This window comes from Pan troglodytes, chromosome 5 (assembly GCF_028858775.2).
Source record: "Pan troglodytes isolate AG18354 chromosome 5, NHGRI_mPanTro3-v2.0_pri, whole genome shotgun sequence".
In the NCBI taxonomy this organism is placed as follows: Eukaryota; Metazoa; Chordata; class Mammalia; order Primates; family Hominidae; genus Pan; species Pan troglodytes.
This window is the reverse complement of record NC_072403.2, coordinates 55,537,169-55,559,086: the sequence shown is the minus strand read 5'-3', so window position 1 is coordinate 55,559,086 and position 21,918 is coordinate 55,537,169. Positions and strand designations below refer to the sequence as shown.

Sequence of the window (21,918 nt, the reverse complement as noted above, 5' to 3'; positions counted from 1 at the left end):
TTTTTTAATATTTTTCATCTTCTCTAATGTACTTTTATATATTTATTCCATTGTTAATTTGCAGCTTGTTTGGTACTCGACTTACCAGGTAGGCTGTGGAATTGCCTACTGTCCCAATCAAGATAGTCTAAAATACTACTATGTTTGCCAATATTGTCCTGCGTAAGTAGACTGTTTAGAGTTTAATGGCAATAATTCTATCTGCAATTTATTTTTTAATAATTCTCATATCTTAAACCAGAATGAAAACATATCTCAATAAAAGGGAGGGGATAAATGTTTGGAAATGTTTTTTAAGGTTGAGACACTTTCAACTTCTCAGAGAACAACTTCTCACTTTCAGGTATAAAAACTGAAGCTCTCATTCCTCATTAACAGAATAATGTCTTTTCTTTCAATTGGCCTTCCCTCAGCTTAGGGTTACTCTGTGAGCATGTGTAATATGTATTTCTCTAGAATTGGTATCATCACATCTTGCTAATTTCATACTCTAGGAGTATAGATGCTTTAGGGTGCTGGTGAGATTGCAAATGGAAGATGGATTGTGATTTTGGCCCTTTCTGCTCAAATATTCCTACTTCTGCTTATGTAAAACACACACACACACACACACACACACACACACACACACACACACAATTACCATTACAAATGATTCATTCATTTGGATTTCAATGGCTTTTCAGGACATCTTGATTTCAGAATACAGAAAAGATAACATCTTAAGTCTCTGATTCTCAGAATTGTTCACAGAAAGCTCTTTAACCATCTTGTAAGGTTTGATTTGTAGCAGTAAACATGCTTCTTCATTAAACAATATGTTTAGAGTTATCCACAATAAAGCCTATGGATATTTTAAGGAGATATTCACAATATCAAATTTAATGTTTGAAATTCTTTACCACTGGAGGCTGCGGTGGGGGGCACAACTACAGGATTTGTTTTGAGACTGTAGATAGCGAAGATGATGTAGGATTCCAGTTTGAGAAGTATAACCTCCAAAGTCATTTTCTTTCAAGTATCTATTAGGATTCAAGTAGAGAGAATTGAAAGGCCCTGGGAGAATGTATCCAAACTCACTTACTGGCCCTCAGAGGGAAGCATCAGCAGCCAGGTGTCAGAAGTGACAGTTGGAATAGATCATGAGGGAAGCCAAGGGAACTAGAACTTTTAAAATCCTTTTATATCTGTTTCACAATTTTCCAAGAGCTCATACACACACAGCTATATTCTAGGCAAAGAGACTGAGATTCAGGTGCACTTCCTTGGGTCCTTACCCCACTTGGTCTATTGAGATTTGGACTCCCACGTAATTTTAAATGAATTTAATGGCCAATAGAATAATGATCATCATTATCCTATAGTTAGTCATTGCAAAACTATTATATCCTGGATATCAGTATTTATCAAAACTTTTCTTTAATCTTTTTTTCTTTTTTTTTTTTTTTACTTTAAGTTCTGGGATAACAAAAACTAATATTCCATTTTGGTAAATGTAAAAATCTCATACATGCCACCTCTAGAAGCTCACAAACCTTCCTAAGCACACTCCTACAAACACACACACCACTAACTACTGAAAAATCGCAACCTCCATCTGGAAGAAAAAAATACTCTGGAGCTATATTTTTCATAGTTTCTGTTAGAGATACCATGGAGTTTTTTTCCATTTTTCAAATGGAAAATGATATTTTAACATTGCATATTCATTTCCTGCCACAAACTGCTACTCCTAGGATCTTCTCCTTTCCCTCTACAGGATGTTTTACCCCTAATTGGCACCTTGGGGTACACTGCCTTAGTAATTTGCCTTAGTAAATACAATGGGAAATAAAGATAGTGTTGCCACACTGAATATACTCTCAAAATTTCAGACTCTTGTCATCAAATTTAGTTACCCAGCCTGTGAAATTATGGTCAAGAAGATATGTCCATGTGTGAAGCATTTTCTTAATTTGGATTGTTATCTGAAATACACATTGGGAATTGTAATTTTTCAGTTTTGTTAACATACTAAAAACACTGATTAACTATTTATGTATATTTGATGACTGATACTGCCCTTAGAGTATAAACAGTAAAGTGAAAAATATTTGACATGTATTTCAAATTTCAGTGGTAATAATATGAATAGAAAGAATACCCCTTACCAACAAGGAACACCTTGTGCCAGTTGCCCTGATGACTGTGACAAAGGACTATGCAGTAAGTTTGAAGTGATTAGCTTGCTATTATTTATTATAGAATTGATATTTTCTTTTCTTTATATAATTTAACAAATCTCCTAACGTAATGAATTGAAATAATGTATTGGTGAAAAAACCCAAAATTATTCAACAAAGTATGCTTAAACAAACATTTTACACACTGCAGGAGCTACATATTATTTGTAATGAAAAGCATATTGCCGTATGTAACATAATGGAATATTTATCATCAATGTGTTTTTGTGGCTCTTCAGAGCCATTTAATATTAACCATATACCATTTTGGTAAATAGTTCAATTCTCAAAGTTCATATCACTATACCAAAAGTGGTATTTTAAAGGAATCAAAATGTATAAATCTAAAGTGTGAGACCACATTATGGTTCAGTCTAGACAGGCACGCCAAATATTACTGTTTATTTGTGCTAATGTGTTTGTCATGCCGATTTCCTCACTTCTTTTTTATAGTATAATTAGGATCATAGTGTTTGCCTTAATAAATGATTACTTGCCCTATAATTTCATAATTGTTTTGTGTACATTTTTATGACAAAACTCAATCTATATACAATATTGGCTCATAGAACCTGTGCACATATTTTTGCAAAAGGAGAAAATGAAATAAATACCATATATCTCATTTAATAAATTGCCATGAATGGAAGTAAAAATAGCTGCTGGCTTTCTGTAGTTGGGATACTTTTATTAAAATTATTATGAATGATAAAGTTGACACAATCACTGAAATTTTTACCTCTTCAATGCATTCACCTTTACTAAGCATTTTTTCTGACTCAGTTATATAGCTATATTTCAGAATATTAATGATACCAAAGCTATAAATCAGGCAGAGGTGGGAGGATCACAAAGTCAGGAGTTCGAGACCAACCTGGCCAATACGGTGAAACTCCATCTCTACTAAAATTACAAAAATGAGCCAGGTGTGGTAGTGGATGCCTGTAGTCCCAGCTACTCAGAAGGCCGAGGCAGGAGAATCGCTTGAACCCAGGAGGCGGAGATTGCAGTGAGCCGAGATCGGCCACTGCACTCCAGCCTGGGCAACAGAGCGAGACTGTCTCAAAAAAAAAAAAAAAGAAAAAAATAGTTGAATACTTATACATTTTGCTGAATGCTATTTGCTAACAAGTCTGGAATTCATCTGTCATGGTATCAGCTGGTATCAGCTGCTGTGTCCATGGGATTGCCTGCATCACCCCTCTCATAAACCCTAGGTAACACAGAGGGGAGAGAGACACTGTCCACTTGGGGGAAAGAGAAGGAAGTGTGTGGGGTACTCTGCCTTGGATTTAGTACTGAGCCTGCCACAACAAAACACACACCAGTAAGAAACCCACAGCTCCTAAATCCAGATTGGTATGCAGATTGGTATCCAGACTGGTGGGCCTCTAGACCCACCATAGCACCAAAAAGGAATCCACTGCCCCAGTGGGACAGACTCAAGTCCCAGTACTACTGGTCAACTAAAATGGCCTCAGACCCCAAATGAATTGTAGTAGCTGGAAATTCATAACAGCTGCTGGCCTTGGGCAAGCCCTGGTTCTGTCCTGGTCTGAGAGTCCATGGGCTTCAGATGCATCAAGGCACAGTGCCAGCTGTGGCATCCAGGGAATTGTCCATGTCACCCTTCTCATAACCAAGTTTGCAGCAAACCTGGGTTTAGAACATCATCTAATAATGAAATAACTGCCATCTTAGGAGAGTTATTCGTTCCTTTAAATTTTTGGAAGGCCTTCTGAAGAAAAACAGGTACAAACAAGCCCAGACTGCAAAGACTAGGATAATTAATTCTTTAGTGCCTAGATATTGAGATAGTAATCCACAAGTTTCAAGAACATTCAGGAAAATATGACCTCATCAAGAGAACTAAGTAAAGCACCAGTGACCAGCCCTCGAAAGATGGAAATGTGTAATCTTTAGGGTACAGAATTCAAAATAGCTGTTTGGAGGAAGCCCAACAAACTTCAATAAAACACAGAGAAACAATTTAGAAATTTATCAGAGAAATTTGAAAAAGAGATTGACATTTAGAAAAACAGAAATCCTGAAGCTGAAAAATACGATAAATAAACAGAAAAAAACATTAGATGGTCTCAACAGCAGAATTCATTAAACAGAAGAATCAGTAAGCTTGAAGACAGGCTATATGAAAAAGAGAAGGAAAAAGAATGAACTTTCTTCATTTCCCTTAGATTGTGGGTGGTGCAGGGAGATCACTGCTGAGAATTGTCAGCCTTTTAGGTAATACAAGGAGTTTAATTTGAGTTTTATTGAGTTTGAGGTCCCTAGGGAACATCCAAGTAGAAACATCAAAAGGAAAAGGGCGTATTGTCCTTGTTTTACACTTTTATCCACCCATAAAGATTATTTACTCAAAAAAAGCACTGGAGTGTAATGCCATGCTGCCCAATATTATGATATGATGGAAAGAGTCTCTATCAACATGTGCTACTAATCACACTTTGAACACTTGAAATGTGGCTAACAAGATTAAGAAACCAAAATTTTAATTTTAATTTAAATACCTCTGTGTGGCTAATGGCTCCCATATTTGGCTGTGCAGGCATAGAAAGATTTAATTACATTCATATTATTCTGCTTGCTGAGGGGGAAAAATAGGTCAATTTATTTTAGAAACATATCACTAAATGTGGAATTTAAAGAGTGATGGATTTATCAGTGAGCTCAACTAAGACACCTCATATGTCCCTGGATCCAGATAGACTGGATTAAGAAAATGTGGCACATATACACCATGGAATACTATGCAGCCATAAAGACATGAAAGACCCATTATAGTGTAAGCGATGCTAACTTGTTTGTTCCCTCCTACCCCCTCCCCACACACTTTGAATGTATGGTTTTGCTCTTACTGAGGAAAACAATAATGAGTTAACTAATCTGTTTTTGTTACAGCCAATAGTTGCCAGTATCAAGATCTCCTAAGTAACTGTGATTCCTTGAAGAATACAGCTGGCTGTGAACATGAGTTACTCAAGGAAAAGTGCAAGGCTACTTGCCTATGTGAGAACAAAATTTACTGATTTGCCTAGTGAGCATTGTGCAAGACTGCATGGATAAGGGCTGCATCATTTAATTGACACATACCAGGGGAAATTGTATGTATGATAGTGACAAATTTGATTTCAAAGAGCAATGCATCTTCTCCCCCAGATCATCACAGAAATCACTTTCAGGCAATGATTTACAAAAGTAGCATAGTAGATGATGACAACTGTGAACTCTGACATAAATTTAGTGCTTTATAACGAACTGAATCAGGTTGAGGATTTTGAAAACTGTATAACCATAGGATTTAGGTCACTAGGACTTTGGATCAAAATGGTGCATTACGTATTTCCTGAAACATGCTAAAGAAGAAGACTGTAACATCATTGTCATTCCTACTACCTGAGTTTTTACTTGCATAAACAATAAATTCAAAGCTTTACATCTGCCGTTGTCTTAATGACCTTTCTTTTAAACAAAAGTAATCAGCTTTTCGAACAAAGAACTTTTCTAAGCAACCATATGATATGATTCTTATGCAATATTTTATACCATTCATAATTAACTCCAGCTAGATTCATCTGAGATAAATGATAAAACAGCAACATTTTCAAAATAGTTGTCTATAAAGTTAAATTTTAACAAAAAATGAATCAGTTCTACTCTTACTTGCTTTCTCCTTTTTGATATTTTGATCTCCCTACTGGTTTAGTTGATTTTTTTAAAGCCAACGAAAAGAGGACATAATTTAACCAAATATACAAATACAGCCTTCCAAGGAAACAAACAAGTGGAATAATCAATATTAGGTTGGTAATGACAGGGTAAAGTAAGCCCATCTTATAGATGAGAAAACATATATTAAAACTTTTTTTTTAAAGTGGAAAGATTACTGAAAACCAGAAAGTAGATCTGGCTAGACAGATGGTGAAATAGCATGAGCTACTAATGCCTCCAGAATTAAACAGATTATCTGAATCATCCTATAACCATTAAGGAAATTGAATTAATAATCTTAAAGCTTCCAAAAAGGAAATTTCTAGGCCCCCAAATGGTTTCACCACATAATTCTGTCAAATACTTAAAAGAATAATTAATGGCAATTTTACAGTTTCTTCCAGAAAATTACATGGGAGAAAATACTTCTTAATTCAGTCTTTAAGATAGTATTATCTTAGTACTAAAACTAAAGACATTTCAATGGAAAAAATATATAGAGAGAGATCTATCGCTATCATGAGCATAGATGAAAAAATTTTAAACAAACATTTAGTAAATGTATCAGCAATATAGTAAAAGGAAAATATACCCTGACACAGACTTGAAACAAATTACAAGAATAAATCAAAATTAAACTGTGTCTAGAAGATAAATTGCCTATTATAGAATATATTCATTGTATATATAGCTCCCCACGAATTTCTTTGGAAATTGATTTTTTGACAAGATTAGAGTTTCTTCATCCTAATCTTAATAATTCAAGTGTCTTACAAACTATGTTTTAAAATATTTAAGCCTATTTTAGGAGAGAAAAGGAATATTTATTTTTGTAACTGCAAGAGCACTGAGGTAGAGTGACAATGCGAGAGAGAAGCAAACAGAATATTCCACTTGAGTGGTTCTCGTATGAAGCACTCCCTTATTGAGGTGGCATTTGAAAGGTTTTAAATACATAGTTTTCTTTAAAATTTTAAGATTAGAGTTAGCTTTGTGGGTGGAAGATCTGATCTGGTCCTTAACAGAAGTGACTAAAAAATAACCTTTATAAATGCTTTCAGGTAGTAGGAAAATCTTTGCTATTCTCATAGCATTCTTAAAATTTATCTAACTCTAGTGACTGGTTAAAAAAAAAAAAAAACCCTCTATACCAGAATCTTTAAAATTTAATTGCTAATTAAGAGTTACACTCAAAACACTTTTTCTCCCACTAAACTGAACAGTTGTTTTAGTAATGTATGTTTTGTCTTATATAATTGAATTTGTATCACTAAGCTTACCTTCATTCTACAATAATAATAGTAAATTCTTAGATACTGTATAGTTATTTAATTTTTCAAAATGTTAATGACGATTTTGATATATACCTTTTTAACCAACGAAAATGTCCAAATCTAAAAGTAAAATGTCTTCAGAAATACTCCAAATACCCACAAACATTTGATTTTATAGATTTTGCTGAATCTTTTCCAAAATGAACATTTTCAGTGAACATTATGATATCATTGCTAACTCAATTTCCTCCTTCATTTGGTCATATATTAACTATTAATCTGTGTTTCCTTCTACATTCATGCTCCCATAATTCATTGATTTCTGTCATTTGATTGTGCCTCAGCCTATTTCTTTTCATACTTCCTTGCTTTCGTTTATCTTAGTTTTTCTTACTTAATCTGGTCAGAATCGTATTTAATTTTAATTTCAGTCAAATGTTTCATGTGAAATTACTCCTTCCTCTTGGATCACACAGGATTTGTTTGGGTTTCTTTCGTGAAAACGTGCTTTCTCTATTAAATATTAAGTTACCCCAGGAGAAACCTGTGACTATTTATTCCTATGGCTTGCAGTGCATGCACACTGTGGTGTACATATGGTAGGCTATCATTCAGTATTTACCACATGAATGGAGATGTCTTTATCATCAATTCTGTTCTCAATCAGGTATTGACTAAATAGGAGACAAGCTCCTAAGGGTACAGAATATTAAAAATAACTTTTTGATAAGCAAACAATATGAATTTTACATTAGGAAAATCCATAACTATGTTCCAAATGCAAGTTCTCTTTAAATTGCTGACTGATATTTATTAATTCCAATAAAACATATAGAAATTTTAAAGATAGAAGATGCTCTTATAAACAGCTGAGAAGTTTTTTTAATATACTCATTTTTGTCTTCTGCTTTGAAAACCCTCCCACTGCCCTCTAACTTGGTTTCTCTCTGGAAAGAGTGATGTGGAAGAGGGTGAATTTATCACCTTTTTGTTAAGAATAGTGAGGAGAGGGGGATTCTGATTAGAATTTAGATTAACCCATACTATCTAAGAATGCGATAAGTTCCTCCATTTACTCAGAGTATACTTTATGTTCTTAGAAAACATTTGAAAATATTTAATGTACATTTTGTTCCTTTTTAATAAAACGTATTCCTAAAAATGTAAAAGTTATGGAGTAAATTTTTAATGATTAAAGCGTTATTGTTATTATTTTTAAAAAAGAAATTTTTATACCTATTTTATATCCAGTCATCTCATTAAACTAATTAGTTTTAGTAATATTTTGAGTTGTTTAGGTAGTATGTTATTTAAAATACCGCTTGGCACATAATGGGTGATTAATAAACAATGTTATTATCATCCAGGACTCTGCTATATTCCAGTAAAATAGATTAATAACTCAGTGCCATTTTATAGCATTAAAATACATATAAGCAAGAAAATAATAAAAACATAAGTAATTATAGCCCAATATGATAAATACCATACTAGAGGTATATATTAATTTGGTTTTGATTGGGATGTTTTGATGTCTGTAATATAATTTTAAATATGCTAGTATAAAAGGGGCTGTCTAAATATGTGTGGTGGTTTTAAATTATGCTTTAGGAATGGTCATTTTCTTTCATCAGAAATTCATAATCCAGGCTGGGCACAGTGGCTCACAGCTGTAATCCCAGCACTTTGGGAGTCCAAGGAGGGCAGATCACCTGAGGTCAGGATCAGGTCAGCCTGATCAACATGGTGAATCCTCATCTCTACTAAAAATACAAAAATTTGCCGGATGTCGTGGCAGGTGCCTATAATCCCAGCTACTTGGGAGGAGGCTGAGGCAGGAGAATCGCTTGAACCCGGGAGGTGGAGGTAGCAGTGAGCTGAGACGGCGCCATTGCACTCCAGCCTGGGCAACAAGAATAAAACTCAGTCCCCCCAAAAAAAATAAAAGAAAAGAAAAGAGAAAATCATAATCCAGGGTGTATAGCTAGTGTTTACTCAGAGCAAACTATAAAGGTAATGTAACTGCTACAAATATTTCAACTAATAATACCTTAATCAATATGAGACTTTTTAAACGAAAGTAATGAGATTCAAAAATGCATTTTTGTGAAAATAATGTAATGTAAAGCAGTCATTTTGGAAAGAGGCTCTCAACATAGACATTAATGGTATTCAAAATTTTCTACAAAATTTAGAGGCAATCCCCACTCAACAGGTAACATTAACAGAGTAAGATCTGTTTTCAGAATATTTTCTCATCACAATATAATGGCTTTTTGGCCTGTACCTTAAAGCCCAATTAGTTACCAGCTAGGTTGCTAGTAAATGCCCAGTGAATCATTTGTGGCAGATAATAGTTTAATGTATTTTCCTAATTGAAAAAAAAAAAGCATTTTTATTTTGTATTTTATTTGTATTTATATTCTGTATATTTCCCAGTTGACTAGCCTTAAAAAATAAAAAAAAAACATCCTTATCTTAAAGTCTTCTAGTATTAACAGAAGAAGCACCACATAACACAAAAACAAACATGCTTGTCTAAATACAAGGAAAACAGAATCCTGTTCAAGCTTTTCTTCAACTGTAAATATGCATGTCACTTAATTTTTCAGAACCATAGTTTTGTTAATTTGTTTTAAAGATGTAAAACTAAGAGTGAACAGTAAGACTTTGCTTGTCTTAAGACTCATCCATTGCAGGTTGACCTCCCAGAGATGGGACTGACTTCCTTCAAAGCTCCATGGCAACAAGCTATGGCCCAGTGATTGAGACAGTTTCTCAAAACTTGAACATCAGTCCCTCGGCATATCAAAGGAAGGGCTGGTATTTCCCCAGTTGTGAACACAGGTGTGCCTAATACTGTTGTTTGTTACGCCATGTGACTTTAAACATCCGGCTTAGATCCCAGGCCTCTGCTGCATCAGGGGAGGGGTAACTGTCCCCCAAGCCTGCCCCAATCCAGGAAGCAGAGGTACCACAGTGGAACTGAAGCAAGGTTCATTTCACTTCTGATCCTAGCCCCTGAGTACATGAGAGGAGAAACCCACGTTGTGTGATCATGAAACTTAAAGGCTCCAGGGCTCAAGGATGGAAATCTCTAACAGTCTCATGTCTGAACCTACTGTATCTCTTCACACTGACCCAAATGGTGATGAACAACAGATTAACCCTCTGACCCCCCCTCTATGAATTTTCCCCAGTAATCCCAACTCCAGCAGTTTTGGCATGGGTACTGTGTGGTCATTTGCCCTTGTTTGCATGGCAAGAGTTTTGTACGAGAACACTGCATTTCAAGATTCTAGGAATGAAAAGTTTCTCCATAGAAAATTTAGAAGCTCAATGTGATGCTTCCAGTGATGTCAAAGGACAGGAAGAGTTAGATAATATTACTCCTGGCAGAAAGTGATGTAAGAAAAAGAAATTATTAGTAGCTTGAGAATGATTCATGCTTTATCAATGTTTATACTACATATGGTAGTTCATATTTATTTATTGAATACGCTAATACATTAATAAAACATATTTCACTTAATATTTTATACATTGTATTTTTTGTTAAGTATAAGATTAAAATTAAAGTTTTAGGCTTATAGACAGTACTGATAATTGTATTTAAAAATTAAAGGCTTTTTAAATTTTATTATTATTAAAGTTTTAGGGTACATGTGCACAATATTCAGGTTTGTTACATATGTATACATGTGCCATGTTGGTGTGCTGCACCCATTACCTCATCATTTAGCATTAGGTATAACTCCTAATGCTATCCCTCCCCTCTCCCCCCATCCCACAACCATCCCTGGTGTGTGATGTTCCCCTCCTGTGTCCATGTGTTCTCATTGTTCAATTCCCACCTATGAGTGAGAACATGCAGTGTTTGGTTTTTTGTCCTTGCAAGAGTTTGCTGAGAATGATGGTTTCCAGCTTCATGCATGTCCCTACAAAGGACATGAACTCATCGTTTTTTATGGCTGCATAGTATTCCATGGTGTATATGTGCCACATTTTCTTAATCCAGTCTATCATTGTTGGACATTTGGATTGGTTCCAAGACTTTGCTATTGTGAATAGTGCCGCAATAAGCATATGTGTGCATGTGTCTTTATAGTAGCATGATTTATAATCCTTTGGGTATATACCCAGTAATGGGATGGCTGGGTCAAATGGTATTTCTAGTTCTAGATCCCTGAGGAATCGCCACACCAACTTCTACAATGGTTGAACTAGTTTACAGTCCCACCAACAGTGTAAAAGTGTTCCTATTTCTCCACATCCTCTCCAGCACCTGTTGTTTCCTGACTTTTTAATGATCGCCTTTCTAACTTGTGTGAGATGGTATCTCATTGTGGGTTTTTTATTGGTATTTTCATTTTGAAACCAGAGAGAGAAATTTGGCAATATCTAACAAAGTTGCATGTGCATTTATCCTTTACTCTACCAGTCCTTTAGAAATGATCATTAATTCGCTTCTAGCAATTTCATATTGTTGTTCCAAGAATATGAAAATACATATGTGCAAGATTATTTATTAAAATGTTATTTGTATTGGAAATAATCTATACACACAAAAGGTAGGTTAAATAAACTATAATGCATCCACACAATTGATTATTATGCAGCTTTCAAAATGAATAATAAGGATATTTATGAGCTGATATGGACTTATCTTCAGTATATATTACTAATTGAAAGACAGCAAAGAGCGAAATATTTTTATAGTATTCTAATTTTTGTATTAAAAAATGATAAATACAAAAAATATATGGCTTCACATTTTTGCAAAATGTTGATGCAACATAGAGTATACTAGAAAGTAGTGAGACTAGTATACTATGGGTGGCTGAGAATGGGGTGGGCTGGTTGGAGGATGACAATGGTGTAAGAAAAAATGGTTGGGAGGAGTGATATTTCTCTGGGTATTCCTCTTTGTATAGTTTCAGCTTGTGAATTATATTAATGTCTTACATACTCATTAAAATAAAGTATAATTAATATAATTAAGAAGTGGGGGAAAGCCCAAAAACAGGATAGAAACAAAAAACAAACTATATTTCAAATAAATAATCACAATAAAAAGTGGGGGAAAAAATAGCCGACCTAACGAGTGTTATAATGCCATATTCCTTCCAGGTAAAGATAAAAACTGCAAACAAATGTTTGACTCCAGTCAATAAAGTTGTGTTTATTTTTACCATAGACACGAGTTAGTAGTTCTGAAACTGACTATATATGTTACGACTGAACAAATGAATAAATACATTATGAATAATGAGAACCAGGTTTCTCACTATTAGAGAAGGGATTTAAACATATGAGAAAGGAGAATGTAGGAATAAACCCTGTGGTGTTCTATTGAAATTGGTGGTATCGGTATGAATTTATGGTTTTTAACATACAGAGATAAACAGAGCTGTCAGGGAAATATCAGTGAACAAAGTGAGTCCCTGCCTTCATCAGTTGATAATTTTAGAAGTAGGAAATAAGGACATAGACATCTCCAGTCACTGCAGAGACAACCTTTCCTTAGGATCATAAAAATGATTCATAAAATGATACAATGTAACACCAAAGGGCGGAAATGCTGTCTTACGACTTTCTAAAGGAGCACAGTGTGACTTTAAGTTAGAGGAAATTTCAGAAAACACCATTTCATGCTGCTCATATGAAGTGTCCATCTTTATCACTGCAGCATTGGTGGCCAGTGGCAAGGGCAGTGGGGGCTGATGAGGCAATGGCAGCCATGGGAGACATCCGGGGAGCCCAAAACAGAAACTCATTTGTGAGACCTGGAACTATTGGCAGTGTGCTCACAGAGTTCCTAGGCATCAGAGTCCTTAGCATCCCAGAGCTGTGAAAGAGGCTGGAGTAGAGAGTAACAAAAGGGGATATGCTACAGAGGAGATGAAATTTCTGTTAGTATGCATGCAAAAAGTCTCTATGAGCCAAAGGATACCCAGTACTAATTGACTGAAAAGTTTAGACTTTCTGTCCCTTTCAATAGTAGGTAGAGGGGAAAACTATATATGTGTGTGTATGTATGTGGCACACAAATCCAAACACATCCACACATAAAAACAATGAGAATGATCTTAAAACCCATGGTATTGAGAAATATGATTGTGTAAGATACCCCTAATTTACATGTTAAAATTTTAATGCCATTGGATATTGATTTATTTCAAATTAAGTAGATTTCTTTTTTCAGTTAAGTATGTAAGATATTCAAGAGTAAGAGGTACTAATGATACTCAATACATTTTAATTTTCTTCTCTGCTTCCCCTTAGCACTGCAGAAGTTAATTAGAAAACATACTGTATCCCAGGGGCTATGCTGAATTCCTTATATAGTCGGTCCTCCCTATCTGTGAGTTCTACGTCCATGGATTCAACTAACCACTGATCATCAAAAATAGTAGGAAAAAAATACTATACAGATGGTTGCATATGTATTGAACATGCACAGACTTTTTCTTGTCATTATTCCCTAAAAAATACAATATAACAACTGTTTGTATAGGATTTAAATTGTATCTGGTATTATAAGCAATCTAGAGATGTTTTAAAGTATGTGGGAGGGTGTGTGTAGGTCATAACAAATGCTACACCATTTTATATAAAGGACTTGAGCTTCAGTGGATTTTCGTATCTTCAAAGGGTCTTAGAATAAATCCCCCATTGCTACCGAGGGAGGATTATATTCATTTTTGCACTTTATCCTCCCAATATTCCTTTCTCTGTATTTTAGGGATGAGGAAACAAGGATAGGAAGATTAAGTACTTTGCCCAGATACCACAATCAGCCAACGAACATCAAAGCATGTACTCAATACAGATATAGTAGGACTCAAAGTCTTATACTTTTAAGCACTACCACAGTTCTGTTTCCTGATGAAAACTAAAATTAGCTCATAGCTTGAATGAAAAATGTATTCAAACTGGACATTTAATTTGAAAATAAATATTTCCTTTATATAAAGCTCTTAGGTAGATTACTTGTTCTATATTCATGAAAATGTGTTCACTTTTGACAATGTGACATTTAAAACCTTTAGTTCAATGGTAGTCAGGCTTAGAATATGTCTTTATAAATTACATAGTGACTTAGTCCTATTAACTTCTGTGTGTGTGTGTGTATATATATATATATATATATATATATATATATTTTTTTTTTTTTTTTTTTTTTTTTTTTTTTTTTTTGAAACGGAGTCTCACTCTGCTGCCCAGGCTGGAGTGCAGTGGCATGATCTCGGCTCACTGCAACCTCCATCCCGCCAGTTCAAGTGATTCTCCTGCCTCAGCCTCCCAAGTAGTTGGGATTACAGGTGCCTGCCACCGTGCACGGCTAATTTTTGTATTTTTAGTAGAGGCGAGGTTTCACCATCTTAGTCTTGAACTGCTGACCTCGTGATCTGCCTGCCTCAGCCTCCCAAAGTGCTGGGATTACAGGCATGAGCCACTGCGCCCAGCTGTTTCTATTATATTAAAAACCCATAATTATAAAAATGGTGACAAGAAATGGATTAAACCTCGAAGGGTCCTGGTTGGGTGAACATGAAGGAGCCCTTTAGAGTGCTATTTACATAGGTATACACATGTGTAGAAATTAAATGAGCGATGCAATTAAGATTTTGTGTGCTGTATTGTATACACTGCATGTCTCAATTTATTTATTTATTTATTTATTTATTTTGAGATGGAGTTTCACTCATGTCGCCCAGGCTGGAGTGCAATGGCGTGATCTCAGCTCTCTACAACCTCTGCCTTCCGGGTTCAAGCAATTCTCCTGCCTTAGCCTCCAGATTAGCTGGGATTACAGGCACGCACCACCATGCCCAGCTAATTTTTGTTTTTTAATAGAGACGGGGTTTCGCCATGTTGGCCAGGCTGGTTCTGAACTCTTGACCTCAGGTGATCCACCCGTCTCGGCCTCACAAAGTGCTGAGATTACAGGTGTGAGCCACTGTGCCTGGTAGCCTCAACTTGAAACAGGAAGAAAAGAAGGGAGGAAGGGATGGAGGGAAGGAGGGAAAGGAGGAAGAGAAGGAGAGAGGGCAGGAACGAGGGAAGGGAGGGAGGAAGGAAGGAAAAAGAAGGAAGAAAAAAGAAAGAAAAAGAAAGAGAGAAAAAGAAAGAAAAGAAAGAAAGAGAAAAAAGAAAAAGAAAGATAAAGAAAGAGAGAGAAAGAGAGAAGAAAAAGAAAGAAAGATGGAGGGAAGGAGGGAGGTGGGAAGGAAGGAGAAGGAGGAAGAGGAGGAACAGGAGGAATAGGAGGAGGAGGAGGGAGGGAGGGAGGTTGGGGAAGAAGGAAGGAAGAAAGGGAAAGAGAGAAAGAAAATAAATAGATAACTAGAGTATGTTATATGGTTGCTAGAACTAAATCAGGTGTTCAGTTTGGAAATGTTGAAAGTGTAGGCATAGAGAAGACAGTTGAATATATAAGGAGGGATTTAGTCTAAAATGGAGATAAAGATTTGAAAATCATCTTTGTATAGACGGCACCTAAAGCCACAATACCACCTGAGATTCCTGGGAAGTAAGTGAAACAATATGCTACATCCCAGAATTTAAAAAAGTTTGTGAAAATAAGAGCAAAGGTCCACCAAAAGTGTCAAAAACAAGAAGATGAGGAAAGGATGAAATAGTATAGTATAGATGCCAGAGAGACAGATGATTATTTAACTTTTATTTTTTATTACTTTATTTCACGGAGATGGATCTTTAAACTCTACAGCCTGGCACAATTATCTGAGGGAGAAAAAGAATGATCTCACCTGTGAGGACATAGTAAATAATTATTTAAATGCTTGGGGGATATTAAAAAACATTTCAAGGTGATCATGAGATCACTGTCAGTTAACAAGGAATAATGACAAGGAGGAAAGCAATATATTGATTAACATATGACAAATGGAAAGGGCAAAAAAAAATCTTGAAGCTGGGCATGGTGGTGTGCACTTGGAATCCAAGCTACTTAGGAGGCTGAGATAGTTTGAGGCCAGCCTGGGAAAAAAATAAAAGAAAACCTTGGCATTAATCTATGAGAAATTCCTCCAGCTAAAAGTGATTTCATCATTTTTAAACCATGATATTATATGTAAAACAGTAAAATATAATTTTTTAATTTGCTACACTAAATTTGTTTCTTTTTGATAGTTTATAAATATAAATCAAAATTGATTCTGTTTTATAAATCTATATGTTATTGCCCACATTTAGTCTAAAGTTTCAGCAGAATTCATTAAATACTTTGTTCAAATGTGGGTCTATTTACTAATATTATTATGGATATCTTAATCTAGTTGAAAAAATGCTTAATCTAGTTGAAAAATTACTACACGGCTTAGTAACCAAAACAGCATGATACTGGTAAGTACAAAAACAGATAAACAGACCAGTGGAACAGAATAGAGAACCCAGAATTAAGACAGCACACCTACAACTATCTGATCTCTGAGAAATCTGACAAAAACAAGCAATGGGGAAAGGACTCCCTATTCAATAAATGGTGCTGGGGTAACTGACTAACCACATGTAGAAGATTAAAACTGGACCCCTTCATTAGACCATATATAAAAATTAACTCAAGATGGATTAAACACTTAAATGTAAAACCCAAAACTATAAAAACTCTGGAAGACAATTTAGGAAATACCATTTAGGGCATAGGCATGGGCAAAGATTTCATAATGAAGATGCCAAAAGCAATTGCAACAAAAACATAAATTAACAAATGGGATCTGATTAAACTAAAGAGTTTCTGTACAGCATAAGAAATTATCAACAATTAAACAGACAACCTACATAATGGGTGAAAATTTTTGCAAACTATGCATCTGACAAAGGTCTAATATCTAGCATCTACAGGAAACTTAAATTTACAAGAAAAAATAAAACCTCATTAAAAAATGGGAAAAGGATACGAACAGACACTTTTCAAAAGAAGACATTCATGCAACCAACAATCATACCAAAAAAGTTCAACATCACGGATCATTAGAGAAATGCAAATCAAAACCACAATGAGAGACCGTCTCACACCAGTCAGAATAGCTGTTATTAAAAAGTCAAAAAATAACAGATGTTGGCAAGGTTGTGGAGAAAAGGAATGCTTATACACTGTTGGTGAGAGTGTAAATTAGTTCAGCCATTGTAGATGACAGTGTGGCAATTCCTCAAAGACCTAAAGTCATAAATACCATTCAACTCAGCAATCCCATTACTGGGTATATACCCAAAGGAATATGAGTTGTTCTATCATAAAGACACATGCACATATATGTTCATTGCAGCACTATTCACAATAGCAAAGACATGGAATCAACCTAAATGCCCATCAATGATAGACTGGAAAAAAGAAAATGTGGTACATATACACCATAGAATATTATGCAGCCATAAAAAAGAATGAGATCATGTCCTATGCAGGAACATGGATGGAGCTGGAGGCCATTATCATTAGGAAACTAACACAGAAACAGAAAACCAAACACCACATATTCTCACTTATAAGTGGGAGCTAAATTATGAGAACACATGGACACATACAGGGGAGCAACACACACTGGAACTTATCAGAGGGTGGAGGATGCAGGAGGGAGAGGATCAGGAAAAATAACTGATGGATACTAGGCCTAATACCTGGGTGATGAAATAATCTGTACAACAAACTGCTATGATACAACTTTACCTATGTAACAAACCTGCACATATACCCTTAATTTAAAATAAAAGTCGGCTGGGTGCAGTGGCTCATGCCTGTAATCCCAGCACTTTGGAAGGCCAAAGCCAGTGGATCACCTGAGGTCAGGAGTTCAAGACCAACCTGACCAACATCGTGAAAACCTGTCTCTACTAAAAATACAAAAATGAGCTGGGCATGGTGGCACATGCCTGTAATTCCAGCTACTTGGGAGGCTGAGGCACAAGAATCCCTTGAACCCAGCAGGCAGAAGTTGCAGTGAGCCAAGATCGTGCCACTGCACTCCAGTCTAGGTGACAGAGTAATACTCCGTCTCAAAAATAAATAAATAAATAAATGTCAAAAAAAAAAAAAAACACTGAATCAGAAACTGGGGTAAGTTTCAGCAATGTGTGTTCTAACTATGAAAATTTGTGATTGACTGACCTAAGGCGTGGAATATGGAAGGCAGACACCAAATTTGCCAGACTCCAGTGCAGTCATTAGGGGAGAATATTCCACCCAGGACAGGACTCTTCCATTAACTTTATTGTGAGCTGAATAAAATTCCTCTCAAAACCATTTCCCTTTGCTCTCATTTTAAGTTCAAAAAACAACATTTTTATCACATTGCTTAACTTTCTAAATAACTTGTCATGATAAAAAGAGGAGTCCTTAAAGGGGAACAGAATCATCCTAATCTTGAACAGGTGGCTAATACTGTACCTTAACTGACAGACTCAAGGGTGGCAAACATCAAAAGCTAGAATGCAGTAGTAACTAAGATGGAATTTAGGTTAAAAATCAATTGTAAAAGAACAAGTTGAGCAATACTTGGTGCATAAGTATCTCATATGACAAAGACTTAGAGCTTTTTTAAGTGCAAAAATGACTTATGACAACAGTATGATAAGACTACCAATGCGTTCATGCAAATCTAAATTGCCTTTATAGGAAAATGTTCGCTCAATAAAAGTCTCATTCTAAAGTGCATTGTGCAGAACATAAGCAGGACATTATATTTTATTCTGATATTAAATGTTAACAGAATACTTGAACTGGTGTCTGAAGTATAGTGATAGGGAGGCAAAGTGTATTAATATTGTCCCATTCATTAGGACATCCCACAGAGCCAACTGGGACACCAATTCTGTGGCATACAACAGACATAAGTAGCTATGATCATTTTGAGGAGTCAGGGACATTCTTATGCTTGCTTTGTTTTTGGCACTGTGGAATATTAAGTGGCCACCTAACCTCTTTTGCAGGTGAAAGACCTTTGTATGAGGAATTGAAATGAGACAGTATCAACTTGATGCTGCTCCTGCTTAGTGTACAGTGATCAGAAGCGTGTGGGCAAAGACTAGTTCTAATGGTAAAACACATGAGTCCATCAGGCTAGAGATGCTCTCTTTACCTCCTTCAATTTAAATCCCGATGCTATCACATTTACACTCTCTGCAATTACAAATGTCCCAATCCCACCGGAGAAACAGAAAGCCAGGGAGTCGGGGGGAACTAGTTAAGAGATGAGACAGCAAGTTGCACTGGTTATAAATAACTTTCTTTTGTCTCCATTGTACAGATTCGTCTGGGAAAGTGTAATAAGATGGAAATTTTTTCTCCCAAGTTTTATAGAAAAACCATACACTGTAGAAAAGCAATTGGAGTTTATTTAAGCCTCTAGAGTTAGAATGGCATTTCTTGGAATGTGGACCCATGCTGAAATGGGGACACAACACTGCTCAAGTGAGCTGTGCATGCCTCATCAACCCAATCAGGTTATATAAGCTATTTGGAGTAATGGATGATTTTTCTCTAGTGCCCGCTAAAGCGCTTAGCACCCTGTAGATCCATACTGATGTTCAGGGAATACTTGTTGTGTTGAATTGTTTCTGAACACCTGCCTAGTATTCTATTTTAGATATTATTTTTGTTTTATAATTCTGAATGCAGTTCTTTGGATGTATTCACCCTGCAAGTATGTTATCTCAGAGCTCAGAAGTCCTTCTGAGGTTCCATGGCCCTTCACTCTGAGAGACAGAAACACTGGAACTCCAGCAGAGGAGGTTGCAGAGATCTTTAGTAGGAGTTGCAAGTCTAACATTGATCCTAAACCCAGTTTCTCTAACTCCAGTTTCAGTGATCATATCAAGAATTTACAATTGAATACCATTATTTCTTATGTATCCACTATAATCATATTTGCCTTCATTACATATTTCCTTATAAAGTTCCAGTCCTTTAAAAAATTGTCTTTCAGGCTTTCCCTAGACTTCCTTAAGTGTATGTTTATTCATTATTAAGCTTGCTGTGTGTTTAGCTAGTTCTCTGTTTAGTATCCTGCACCCAGTACTCCACTTGACGTTAGCTATTGAGTAATAATTTAATGAATAGATACATAAGGAAATAAGGAATGAAAACAACAATAATTCCCACAAGACTGTATTTTGTGAGATGGACATTATAAGAAGCTACTCATATTGCCAAAGAAATCCTTAATGTATTTCCTGCTATAAGTGTATGTGAAAGAACACTACCTGACCTTCAATCTACCAAAAACAAAGAAGAGAATAGTTGTCATCCATGCTCCTTTGGTAAACATGAAACATCAACTCTATGGGAGGAAGGAATAAGAGCCAACTTCCCTTTGAAACATAATAAATACAAGGAATCATAAAAGTTTAGTTGAATGCCATGTTCTCTCTCTCTCTCGTTAATACAGTGTTTTTATTTCAATATGGTAAGTTGATATCCTAAATGCTTGGGGCATGTAAATTTGAAAGACAAAGTAAAAATATCTAAAAACTTAATGGAAAGAACATGTCACAATACATTTGATCAACAAGAATGAAACCATCACCAAGATAACTTTATAAAATTGATTAAGAGACTCTTGCATGATTACCACTACACAAGCGGTGCTGCCAAAGTTGATTAAGGAAAAAAATAAAGCTCACCTAAGCTGGCAGCACAATCAGCACTAATCATTAAGCCAGCTTGCCCTTTCGTCCTCTTCCTTGTAGCTGGTCACTGCTTACTACCCCAGTATAAGGTAGCCCTTGTCACAAGACTTTTTGTTCCTTTTCTGTTCCATAGATAAAATCTAAGGCATTGTGAGATGATAATCTTTGCTTTTGAATTTATTCTTTAGGTTCCACACACCAACAAAACTAGTGATGCCAGCTGCTCTGAAGGACCTAGGAAAAAGCTGACTCATGGAGGAATGCAGTTTCAACATCCTGATGATTACATCCCCCTTACCCTGACCAATCGACAATCCAAATTTTTCAGCTTCTCATCCTCCACAGTCTCCTTAAAGGACCCCTTCATGGAGCAAACCTGTGGCTTGAGATTTCCTCTCATTTCCTAGTTCAAAGGCCTTGTGATTATTAAACTCATTCACGGCTGTAAACCCTGCTGCCTCAGTGTATTTGTCCATTGCTGCACAATGAGCATATAAACCTGGCAGTCCTGTAACAAAAACACAGAAATTAAAAGGCAACTGTGGACATTGATATACAAAATTTATATTTATGATTGTACACAGACTGGATAACCAGCAGATTATGCCTAGCTCTGGCAAACAAAATATAGTCTTTCATTTAAAAATATATTGAATATATATTGACACTCTAATATGTCTTGTAAATGCTGATTAGACTTCACAGAAGATACTAGTCTCAATATATTAAAACAATGTGGATAGATTTTATGTTATCTTCCAAAATGAAGATCTCCATTTACTGGAGGTGATCATTACTAATAAGGATGCAAATTCAGTTTATCATCTTTATTGGCAACTTGAAGTGATGAGTTAGGGTGCTGACTTGCCAAATTTTTTACTGAACTGCAGCTGTCAGGGATAACAAATAATCTTAAAGTCAAGGTTAACAGGGCAGAGCCAGCAGTTTGGAAGGCCAAAGTGGGAGGATCACTTGAGCCCATGATTTTGAGGCCAGTCCGGGTAACATAGTGAGACCTCATCTCTACTAAGAACAATAATAATAAT

General features: G+C 35.7%; 1 protein-coding gene across 21 annotated transcripts in view; it reads left to right on the top strand.

Annotated features, from left to right (window-relative positions):
• Window positions 1-21,321, top strand: part of CRISP2 (cysteine rich secretory protein 2) — a 37,240-nt gene extending 15,919 nt beyond the window's left edge. For 16 of the 21 annotated variants that reach the window (XM_063813106.1, XM_063813109.1, XM_054685889.1 and 13 more), the window contains 3 exons: window positions 65-162; window positions 2,117-2,205; window positions 5,142-5,683. In XM_063813106.1, coding sequence (XP_063669176.1) covers window positions 65-162; window positions 2,117-2,205; window positions 5,142-5,269 — 315 coding nt within the window. In that variant the 3' untranslated portion in view covers window positions 5,270-5,683. Of the gene's footprint in view, window positions 1-64; window positions 163-2,116; window positions 2,206-5,141; window positions 5,684-21,060 lie in introns of those variants that run through there. The other 5 variants (XM_063813119.1, XM_063813117.1, XM_063813120.1 and 2 more) reach the window with 1 other exon arrangement.
• Window positions 21,322-21,918: the final 597 nt, after the last annotated feature.